Here is a 12425-nt window from a genome sequence, read left to right on the forward strand (position 1 = left end):
GCCCCAACTATTGTAACCCCAACGGAAATAATGGTTTGACTAAAGCACACCAACTATTCTACCCCAAAAAAAAAAAAAAAAAAAAAAATTGTGGATCTTGATCTTTCTATTGCTCCTTTCTATTATCAGAAATTACAGAAAAAGACACCCTACTCCAATGCTAACTCAAGGACCAATCATTCTAAGATCAAAGCTTGACGTATTTATTTCCATTATTGCTTCTTTAGATTATTTGTTAAGTACAGTATTTTTAAAATGAATCACTGTAATTTTGTACAATAAACCCATGAAAATAAACTCAATTAACTAGATAAATTTTCCTTGTCTCTCACAGTCTCACTCACTTTTTTTGTAGTTGGTAGGAACCACACAGACTAATAGGGCATTGAAATCATGACTGTGTCTGGGACCCACCATAACGTGCAATTATTCAATCACTCCATTGAAATTAATTCAATGGTTCACATTTGGTTCACACATATAGCCTGGGTTTTTTTTTTTTTTTTTTTTTTTCCTGCCGCAATGGTTGACTTCAGGGGCCAAAAGTTACTGTGTATGTACTGTTCACGCACTGTTCACCCACTGTTCACGTCATTTTTAATATTAAAAGTGGGTCCTACAACACTATTCACACATTTAAAAATTATTTTGCTACAGTGTTTTCAGCAATAATCAGTTTTTATCAACTTTCAGCAACAATAAGTGCTATCCAAACGAACCCATAGTGTTGTATGATCTTTCTGCTACACGCCTTAAAATCAAAAGAGAGTATTTTGAGAGTTTCTGGAAAACGAAAAACACTTTCACAGATCACATTTCTCTCTCTCTCTCTCTCTCGGTTCTCCTGTTTGCGTTCTCTTGCCTTTGGTTTTTCACCACTCACATCTTTGGCAAAGAAGAAAGCATGGCCGGGGCTTTGGTGGGTGGAGCATTTCTCTCTGCATTCCTTCAGGTGGCGTTTGACAGGCTGGCTTCTCGTGATTTCCTAGACTTTCTCAAGGGAAGGAAAGACATTGATGGATCGCTAAAAAAGTTGAAGAAGTTGCTGAGGTCTGCTAACGTGGTGCTTGTTGACGCGGAGGACAAGCAATATACAAACCCATCTGTAAAAGAATGGCTGGACGAGCTCAAACATGCTGTTTATGTTGCGGATGACATCCTGGATGAGATTTGCTATGAAGCATTGCAACGCAAGGTAAGTGGCTTGATCCCTACTTCTGTTGATAATTCGTTTAACACAACGATTAAATCTGAACTGGAAACGATTCTAAACGAATTAGAATCACTCACAAAAGAAAAGGATGACCTCGGCCTGGAAAAGGTTGCTGGTGGACTTCCATCACGACCATTGACAAATTTTCTCCCTGAAGAATATGGTGTGTTTGGTAGAGACAATGATAGGGAGGCGATATTTCAGAAGTTCGAATCAGATGACAAAAGAGGCCTATGTGTTGTTCCCATTGTGGGTATGGGTGGGATTGGTAAAACAACTCTGGCTAGACATATATATAATGACAAAAGAGTAGAGGAGTATTTTGATTTCAGAGCTTGGGTTTGTGTTTCAGAAAATTTTGATAGTTTCAAGATAGCAAAAGCTATTCTTGAGCAAGTCACTTCATCTGCTTGTGACATTCAAGACATAAGTTTGCTGCAAAATAAAATGAAAGAGAAATTCATGGAGAAGAAAATTTTCCTTGTTTTAGATGATGTTTGGAATGAGAGCTATAATGATTCCGTTGAGCTACTCAAAGTTTTTAGATGTGGGGCAAAGGAGACTAAGATCATTGTTACCACACGTAGTGAAAAAGTCGCATCAAATGTACTCACTGTTGCAGCTTTTCACCTAAAGCAATTATCAGATGGAGAATGTTGGTCATTATTTGAAAAACATGCGTTTATAAATGGAAAGGCCAGTGAATTTCCATATCTAGAGGATATTGGTAAACAAATTGTCCAAAAATGTAAAGGATTACCATTAGCTGCAAAAACACTTGGCGGTTTGCTGCGCTGTGAGCAAGATCCAAAGGAGTGGATAATGATTTTGAAGAGTGATATATGGAATTTACCAGAAGAAAAAAATAGCATCATTCCGGCTCTAAGATTGAGCTACCACTACCTCCCATCACATTTGAAGCGTTGCTTTGCTTATTGTTCCATATTTCCAAAGGATTATGAATTTGAAAGGGAGGAGTTGGTCTTGTTATGGATGGCACAAGACTTTTTGCAGCAATCTAAAGGAAATGAGGGAATGGAAGGAATAGGTGAACGGTACTTTGATGATCTCGTATCTAGGTCACTTTTTCAACAATCAAGTACTAATAAATCACGTTTCATAATGCATGACCTAGTCAATGACTTAGCAACATTTATATCTGGAGAATTTTGTTTTAGGTTGGAGGAGCACAATGAGTTGAATGAAATAACAGAAAAGACACGCCATTTTTCATGTTATGAAGGTGAGTTTGATGACTCTAAGAAATTTGAGATCCTTTATGTTGCAAAGGGTTTGCGAACCTTCTTGGTAGAATTAGCATGTAGTTGGCAAGGACTTGACAACATGATAAGGAAGAAGGTAGGTGTTCATCAAAAAAAGAAAAGAAAAGGGAAGATGGTAGGTGATTTGTCGGAGGAATTTAAGGCCTTGCGGGTTTTATCGTTGTCTAATTTTGGAGTAATGGAGTTGCCTAATTTTGTTGATAATTTGAAGCACCTTCGTTATTTGAATATTAGGAACTCTAAAATTGAACATTTGCCCGATTCTTTATGTAACTTGTACTATTTGCAAACCTTGATATTGTCATCATTCATCACCAAGTTGCCTACCAACATGAGTAAACTAATCAACTTGCGCCACCTAGATAATAGTAGAGCCAAAATGGAAGAGATGCCACCAGGAATCGGTAAAATGAAAAATCTCAGAAAATTACTTGTTTTTGTTGTGGGCAAACATGATGATGGGTTTAGTATGAAGGAGTTGGGGGAGCTTCGACATCTTTCTGGAAATTTGTCTTTGTTGAACTTGGAAAATGTTCAATGCATTAATAAAGATACTACGGAGGTTATATTAAAGAATAAGCAAGATTTATCTGAGTTGAAGTTGGAATGGAAACATGGTCATGGTGCTGAAGATTCAGAAAAGGAAAGAATTTTGCTCGAGCAGTTGTGTCCTTGCACAAACTTGAATTCTCTCACCATCACTAATTATGAGGGTACAAGCTTTCCAAAATGGTTAGGAGACTCGTCATTCTCTAAAATGGCGTCCATAGAGCTTCGTAATTGTGATAATTGCTTCTCCTTGCCTCCGCTTGGACAGCTACCTGACCTCAAGAGCCTTAAAATTGAATGTTTTGGAAAAATATCAAGTGTGGGCCCTGAGTTTTATGGGAATACGATTAACCCGTTCAGAGCCCTTGAGTATTTATCATTTGAAAATATGCTAGAGTGGCAAGGGTGGGTTTTATTTAAAGGGGAAGTTTTCACTTGTCTTCGAGAACTTTATATTAGAGGTTGTCCCAAGCTAAGTGGGGGTCTGCCCATTCAACTTCCCTCTTTGACCAAACTTCATATTAGTGGGTATTTGCGTTGGTCTATTACACTTTCTATTGCTGCCACTTGTGATTTTTTTTGGGGTTTGGCTGCTCAACATAGAAAGCATGTGCAGTACTCTCCAGCTCTCCACGGGAAAAGTGTGAACATAGAGCTTGGCGTTTGTTCAATTTTGCCCTGTCTATCAGTGTTTGCTTCCGTCACACACTTGAAACTCCTTTGGTGCCCTGATTTAATTTCCTTTCCCAGCGGAGGACTTTGCGCTCCAAATTTGTCTGAGTTTGTAATTGAACACTGCAAAAACTTAGAGTCACTACCTGAAGGGATGCACACCCTCCTCCCATCTCTTGTGTGTTTGGAACTACTAAATTGTCCAAAACTGAATTCGTTTCCCGAGGGAGGTTTGCCCTCCGGTTTAGAAAGTCTTATTATATACAAATGTGACACACTCTTTTCCCACCGCATGCAATGGGGATTGCAAGATCTTCACTCTCTAAGAAGTTTCACAATTTTTGATGGGTGCAAAAAACTGGAGTCCTTTCCGGAGGACGCATTGCTTCCTCCTAATCTTACTGATTTATACATTACTTTATCAAATCTAAAATCGCTCAACGGTAAGGGATTTCAACACCTCACCTCTCTTAAACACTTGAAGATTTGGAACTGCAAGTATCTTTACTGCTTACTAGAAGAAGTTTTGCCTACCTCTCTTTGTGAGCTAGATATTTCTAATTGCCCTTTGTTGAAAGAACGGTATGGAAATGAGAAAGGGGAGGGCCGGGTCAAGATGGCCCACATCCCTAAAATATCGTTTGAGCTATGAGTCGAAGAACACTTCCACGCAGGTACTAATTCTCATTTTCGTTAATTCCCATCAAGCTACAGTGAAAAGTTTAAATCTTTTTCACCAAAATCATTTTATTTCATCTAGCTTTTTAATGCCAAGCTTTAAAGTATCTTTTCTTTTTAAATTAATATATAGGTGAATATTTCATTAAAAGCCTGAAAGTATGTTTATAAACACTTAATCATAAGCTCTATAGACCATATATCATAAAGGAAGCATTATGTTAGGTTTTTAGACCCCTTAAAACACAACAATTGGATTAACCTAGTTTATTAGCCAAGTGATTAACTTAATCAAATTATGCAAATCTAGGTTAACACAATCAAATAATCATATCAAGATATAAAGCAGCGAAAATATAAAGAACACAAAGATATGATCATCCAGGAAAACCAAACTGGTAAAAAGTCTGGGAAGGATTAACCTAGCTATCTTTAAGGTAAACTTGAATCCACTATATAAAAGAATCGAAGTTCATACAAAAGAACTTACAAGCACCCATACTCAACTTTTTAATACTACCCACCAGTAGAACTTACTGACACGACCACGTGCAAGCTCCGAATCTACGGATTCTTTATTTCTTGGATTCTCCAATCAAGTACAAGTACTCCTGCTTGTGTTTCTTTAAGCTCCAATGGCAGCAACTGAGTTGATCATCAAGGTGTTGATAATATCTCTACCTTAAAAACTCTAAGTTTATGTGAAGGAAAGCTCCTCAAGGATCTCGCAAGAGATTCACACAAACTGCAAAATATGAGAAACAATACAACTAGAGCAACTCACAAAACGTGGCTAGGGTTTTGCCTTATATACCTAGGGCAAAAACATAAAACCCTAAACGTTTAATGAGATAGGGCTAAGTTGAAAATTCTGTAGAAAAATATTCTAGTCGACTTTCGATCGATCGAGTCTAACCTTCGATCGATCGAGCCAGGCTGAAATGCACTAATACATCTGCAGCCTCTCGATTCCAACTTTACATGAATTACATAATTTTGAGCAAGCCTAAACAAGACCAAACATATTGTTTTGATCATGGTTTGCCAACATTACACATTAGAGTTCTAAATACATCAAATCCTAAATATTTAGAACCTAACAAACTCCCCCTTTGGCAATCCGTGACAGAACACAAATTAAAAGCTCAAAGTTTACAAATAAAAACCCTTTACAAAAATAATGCTCATAACACAAATTCAATCCTAACTACTATCCATCAGTTGCAAGTGTAGACAGCAGCTCAATTGAATCAACCTGCATATTCTTGAAACACTCAACAAACGCATAACGCATGTGTGACAGAAAAACAGTAAATCAACAGATATGTAAACTAACTCTCCCCTTAAGTTAGATACAACAAAAATAAAACATTCTTGTATATTTCACACAACACATAATAAAGACATATATCAATGAATAACTCATAAATATAAATCAATAAGCAATGAACACAAGAAACAAGAATCATATATATCAAAATCAATGTATCTCCCTCTAACATGATGATGACTTGCATAATTTGGCATAAATTATCACTTCTCAAATTTAAACTTTAGTCTAATTTTATTTATTTTTGTTGATTTTAGACTTCATTATTGTTATTTAAATTTTATTACAGATTTGAAGGAAATAAAGATTTATTCAAATAAAAGAGGGCTGAAAAAAAAGGGCAACACGTTTAGAGAAAGTGAGGCGCTAAAAGAAAGGAAAAAGAGGAGCTAAAACAGAACTGAAACAAAGAAAACGTGGGTAAGGCCTTCCCGCGAGACAGTCGCGAAACATTCTGCCTGGAGGATTTTAATGAGTGACTTTCTTACCCTTCACCCATACTATATATACCCTAATTACCCACAAATGTATGTGAGGCTATTCAGAGAGAAAAACCCTAGATAGGTTTTCTACAACACACACACCCATCTTTTGAGAGAGAGCTACTCCTCCTTAGTGAGAAATCATTGTAGCCTCTTCTCCATCCTCTCCCATTATCATACCTTGAGAGGAGATTTGTATCCAAACACAACCCACACCTATTCAGAGTGTAGAGAGTGCTTTGGAGTTGCTGGGAAGCATTGGAAGAAGCCAAGGATGGCAGATGCAACATGGAGCTTGTTGCGGGATCCGGAGAACTAAGACAAGACACGGTTCCGAGAAGCCTTGTTGGAGTAGGAGCTTGGAGGGCTTAGGTACATCGGGTAGATTAGGCTTGAAGGGTCTCTTGCTAACCCATGTATCCCAACTGATTGTCTAGTAGATCGATTTCCGCTTGGAGGGCGGCGAGAGGTTTTTCGCCGAGTTCTTCGGTTTCCTCTTCGAGAACACGTCTTGGTGTTTTCTGTGTTTGCATCCTTCTTCCCTACTCTTTTATATTCCATTATACTGCTGTGTTGCTTAGTTTATGGATTAAAGTAGTTTACTTGTTCATCCGCTCGCATTTACACTATTCTGCACTTTGTATTAAGTTTGTGTAAAATCTATCGAGCCGTAATTTTTATTGGGGGTCTAAATAGCTTTTGTGTTTTCAACACGTTTTTTGAGCTTTCAATAGCTTTGCTATTGAACCCAGCTGCTTCTTTTTGAGAAGTTTGCCACTCACTCACAAGAGTAGTGGGCTTATTCCATCCGTTCTCAACGGAATTCCAAACCCTTTCATCAATAGATTTCAGGAATGTTTTCATCCTTACTTTCTAATAAGCATAGTTATTCCCATCAAAGTGAGGAGAAACAACAAGAGAGTGTCCATGTTCCATGACAACATGTGTCAAGGATCAGCTCAGAGATCAAAAAATCTACAATAAGAGAGCTACTAGACCTGATACCACTTGTTAGGTTTTTAGACCCCTTAAAACACAACAATTGAATTAACCTAGTTTATTAGCCAAATGATTAACTTAGTCAAATTTTGCAAATCTAGGTTAACACAATCAAATAATCATATCAAGATGTAAAGCAGCAGAAATATAAAGAACACGAAGATATGATCACCTAGGAAAACCAAACCGGTAAAAAACCTGGGAAGGATTTAACCTAGCTATCCTTAAGGTAAACTTGAATCCACTATATGAAATAATCGAAGTTCATGCAAAAGGACTTACAAGCACCCGTGCTCGACTTCCTAATGTTACCCACTAGTAGAACTTACTGACACAACCGCGTGCAAGCTCCGGATCCACGAACTCCTTCTTTCTTGGATTCTCCAATTAAGTACAAACACTCCTGCTTGTGTTTCTTTAAGCTCTAATGGCAGCAACTAAGTTGATCATCAAGGTGTTGATAATATCTCTCCCTTGAAAATCCTAAGTTTATGTGAAGGAGAGCCCCTCAAGGATCTCACAAGAGATTCACACAAATCGCAAAATATGAGCAACAATACAACCAGAGCAACTCTCAAAACGTGGCTAGGGTTTTGCCTTATATACCTAAGGAAAAAACATAAAACCCTAAACGTTTAATGAGATAGGGCTGAGTTGGAAATTCTACAGAAAAACATTCTGGCCGACTTTCGATCGATCGAGTCTAACCTTCGATCGATCGAGCCAGGCCGAAATGCACTAATACATCTGTAGCCTCTCGATTCCAACTTTACATGAATTACATAACTTTGAGCAAGTCTAAACAAGACTAAATATATTGTTTTGATCATGGTTTGCCAACATTACACATTAGAGTTCTAAATACATCAAATCCTAAGTTTTTAGAACCTAACACATTAGATCGTGCTACAGTTGAAATATTTGAACTAGGTGATTTTCAACATTGTTATATATGCTCATTTCATTGCCTTTTCTTTTGCAGTGTTACTTTCACTTGTAAATAAAAAGTGTCTTACACACCCACTATCAATTTCATGCCACTGCTAGCGGCTGATCCTTCTGCATTGTGTATGAATTCCTAAATGTCAATTCTCCAACTGATTAGTTTTCAAGTCACTGTAAAAGCTCATCCTTTACTCTCATTCTTGCCGGAGATGCTCTTGCCTCATTATACATTAACTACATTTCTACTCTGAACTTCTTAAATACAAGACAAAGGCTTTTGTGAATGTTTAAGCTAAGGTAATTCTAAATATCCAGCATATGTATTTGTTGATCAACGCATTCATTTAAAAAGTTAAAAGCATTTTTTAACAATCAACGAACCATAAACTACGAATCAATCTATCTATTGAATTGAGAAAAAAATTATAAAAAAATGTTCCTTCAAATTATTTGATTAAAGTTTTAGAGGATAAAATAACAAATGGATAATTTATAGTTGTAAATAAAAAAAATTAATTGGTTTTATAATAATTTTTTCAAGGTATGTCATTTATAGTTCTAAATGCCTTATCCTATGCTCTACAGACCCTATATCATGATATTGATACCACAACTTTAGTATTAGACGTTTTAGTTTTTTATTTTATTTTTATTTTTTTTATTTTTAAATGAATTTATAGAAAGACTACACGGCATCCAGAAAAATGTTCAAATTCATTTATATATATTCCAGGACAAAGTAAAGCTTTCTAGTAGTAAAAATATTTTTGGTACACCTGTGTAAGAGATGCTATTAGATGTTTTTTAACCAGAGGCTCTAGATCCCAATATTATGCTACAGTTGACTTTTTTTTCTTTTTTTGAATTAGGTGATTTTCATCATGCTCATTCATTGCCTTTTGTTTTGCAGGGTCACATTTACTTGTAAATAACATGTGCCTCACACATCTGTTGCCAATTTATGCCACTACCAGCTGCTGGTCCTTTTGCATTGTATATAAATTTCTATATCTCTGATATGTTTTCAAGTCATTGTGAAATCTCGTACTTTTCTTAATTAAAGAATCATTTACTCTCATTCTTGTTGGAGCTGCTCTTGCCTCATTATACTTTTACTGCATTTCTAATATGCAGTTTTGAAGTGCAAGACAAATACTTTTGAGGTGATGCAATTTTTCCAGCATATGTACTTATGAATAATACATTTGTTTTATAAATTTAGAGTATTTTAAGAAATATTGGGAATTGACTTGGCCAGTTTGGCATGCTGTTTAATATCAGGTAAACTATGTGGCAATTGATAGCTAGTGCTACTTCTTTACCTTCTAACAGCCGTTGAATCACACTGATCAAGTGTGGAGAGGGACTTACTCAGGCTTTCTCTTTGGAATTGGTGGTAGATGGGAAGATGTGACATCCCCTCCAGAGGATAGGTTGCTGCATTTGGTTCTTTTTTTCTTCCTAACTTGAAAGAGCTCAAAAGGTTCAGCATATGACTACTCTTGCTGTCCTCACCTGTTGGAACTACCATTACTACCAAGAATTTTAAATGCCCTATTGTGTGACAATGGTGCCAGAGGCAGAGGGGGGAAAGCTGGCCCAAAGATTGCTGAGATTCTTGTTCCATGACAGATCAAGTCGAGAGATGCCCTGTGATTGTTAGGTTTGTTCAACTGAATTGTGTTGTTATAAACTTTGAACCTATCACCATAAATGCTTTTTAAGTCTTTGTCAACTCTGCAAAGTTTTAAGCCTCTGACAAATGCACAAGGGACAATTGCTTCAAATCATCCCATTGATGAATACAACAATTATAAACCTACCAAATGCATCTCTTGCGATCAATATTTTTGAGGAGCTAAATTCACATTTAGTGAGCCACAATTATGTATGCCCTGCCAGCATGTTCTGTTTTCTTCAAGTTTGGACTGCCCTAAGTATTTGTATTGTAATTAAGAATAATGTAGAGAATGGTGCCTCAGCTCCAATTCCAGCTCCTAGATTTGAAAGAAAAGATATCATTTAGGCATTTTATAGGATATCAAGTGTGATTGTGAGTTCATGACACCTTGAGAACTTGATCTTCTTCCATGTGAGTTTGTTTGGATGTCTTCTGAATATTCCTAACTTCATACTGTTTTTGGTACTTTTCCATTGCTCTCCATTATTCAGCTTATCCACTAGTTCTTTTCCTTGTACCTGTGTGTGCCCAATTATTCATTTATTGAATTAACTTGTTGTCATTGTACATGTATTTCCTTTGTTGATGACACGATACCAAAAAAAGAAGGGAAAAAAGTGATGCAAGATTGATCACATCCCTTGCATACGTATAGATGACTGAGTCATTTTAGGAGCTAAAATTCCAATTTAACCCAAGCTGCTGTTTTAAAGTTAGGTACATTCCGTTCAATTTTATATAAATATAAGTTTATTTGTTGATAAATATATCTGAAAAAGTGTTACTACTTGATGAAGAGCTGGCTGAAGAACGGTGTCATAAGCTATTTCTGCCTTGAGATCAAGCACTTTTTAGGTGTTGTCCTTTGTTGAAGGAATGATTCCATTAAGAAGAAGGGCAAAGAATGGAGCAAGAACGCTCATTTTCTTCAGCATATTAATTGATGATGAAGTGATCATGTGGCTAAAAGTGTAAAAACAGTCCTCATTTGCTATTTTCTTCATTCACTTGGCATCAATTAAATGTAGTCAGTTACATAAAGGTTCTACTAAAACCATTTAGTTCTCAAATTGATTTAGTACCTTCTATTATTGGATAGTTTAACTGATGTTAATTTTGATGAATCAGAACACTTTCTAGCTTCCTTCCTTCACTATTTTGGATAATCAAATTTAACTGACATGAGTAGGTATGAAAGGCTGAAACAAGAACAAGCCCATACAAAATCAGGAAGTGGTCAGCAATTCTTCTGCTTTATTATGTGTGCTTCTATTAGATAATTCTTCTCGAGGAAAAGTGACTGATATGTTGCATATATGCAGAAAGTTCATTTATTATAGGTATTATACGTAAAACTTATGTTTCTAAAACTGTCCTTTGCAATGATGATTTTGGCAGACAGATTAAGCATTTGCGTGAATCAATAATCTTTTTTTTTTGTGTCAATTTTGTCACTTTCTCAGCTTGCTACCAGCATTGTTCTATTTTACTTTTTTCCTTTCTTTAATATTTTAATTTATTTTCAAGGCTGCTGCACAATTCTACCTAGTTTTCCATCTGACTTGTATTTCTTTGGTGCTTCCAGCAAGAATATGCTATAAATAGCCCTGTGAGATTCAAGCTTGTGATATGAAAACTATTACTTTGCTTTCAAAATCCAGGGTGACATCAGGCAACCAACTCAAACTTCCTCTGCAACCAACACTTTTGGTAAGCACTCAAGCCTCTTTCTTCGAGATTTGTACAAATGGTTTACTTCTGTTTATTTTTTATTTTTTTGTTTCTTTGTTTTCAAGATTTATTCTCAAAGTCTTCTAACCTTCTATTGTTACTGGTGCCTAGAGGTTGGCGCTGAGAGCATTTATTGTTTAGTTTTGATCAAGACAGGACTTCCAAGAGCAATGGCGAAAATAAACAATGGTGGTCAGCATTGTCAGCATTGAAATTTGATTAAAAGGAAATCATTTCCTTTAGAAAAAAAAAAAAAAAAATCAAATATGAACCAGGATCTTGAAATTTCTTCAACTTCATTATTTCTTTGTGAAATGTCAAGCAAATGTTTTGAGATAATAATTTTGTTCCTTTTGCACATAATTCTTGAATTCAAACTATATTTTCTAAACCTTGCCATATGCTTGACAAGCGGAGGTTGGGAAATTCAGGTGAAACTTATCATATCATCGAAAGAGTATTGGTGGTGGCAACATTCGAAATCTCACCAGGTACTCCATCCCAGTTTCCACTAGACTAACTCTTCATTTATGCATTTCCAAGTTTCAAATCCTTTGGATCTTTTCCCTTTTAAAATTTTTTTTCCAAAAAGATTAAAAAATAATAGGCATCATCTTAATTTTTTGGTAGTACTCGCTAATGAACGGTTTTAGACACCTTAAACCAACCAAATTAACCTAGTTAATTAGCCAAGTGATTAACTTAGTCAAATTATGTAAATCTAGGTTATCAAAATCACACAATCATATCAAGAATATAAAGCAGTGGAATATAAATAACACAAGATATGATGAATCAGGAAACCACACGGTAAAAACCTGGGGAGGATTTGACCTAGCTATCCTCAAGGTAAACCTGAATC

General features: G+C 36.0%; 1 protein-coding gene across 7 annotated transcripts; it reads left to right on the top strand.

The window, feature by feature from the left end:
* The first annotated feature begins 904 nt into the window (after positions 1–904).
* On the top strand, positions 905–12023 carry LOC111991665 (putative disease resistance protein At3g14460). Of its 7 annotated transcripts, none has more exons than XM_065768704.1 (8): positions 905–4391; positions 6015–8448; positions 9062–9314; positions 9433–9814; positions 10439–10549; positions 10630–11172; positions 11418–11542; positions 11675–12023. In XM_065768704.1, exon 1 carries the CDS (start codon positions 905–907, stop codon positions 4367–4369), a length of 3465 nt encoding a protein of 1154 aa, XP_065624776.1. In that variant the 3' UTR covers positions 4370–4391; positions 6015–8448; positions 9062–9314; positions 9433–9814; positions 10439–10549; positions 10630–11172; positions 11418–11542; positions 11675–12023. The 7 variants fall into 7 exon arrangements, with proteins under 7 accessions (XP_065624776.1, XP_065624777.1, XP_065624774.1 ...); XM_065768705.1 differs by having other exon boundaries at positions 10439–10544; XM_065768702.1 differs by lacking the exon at positions 10439–10549.
* Positions 12024–12425: the final 402 nt, after the last annotated feature.

Source organism: Quercus suber, unplaced genomic scaffold (assembly GCF_002906115.3).
Source record: "Quercus suber isolate HL8 unplaced genomic scaffold, Cork oak 2.0 scaffold_989, whole genome shotgun sequence".
NCBI lineage: Eukaryota > Viridiplantae > Streptophyta > Magnoliopsida > Fagales > Fagaceae > Quercus > Quercus suber.

What these genes read in the sequence shown, in the direction of transcription:
- LOC111991665 (XM_065768704.1), top strand. Translation starts at nt 905, where the DNA reads ATGGCCGGGGCTTTGGTGGGTGGAGCATTTCTCTCTGCATTCCTTCAG.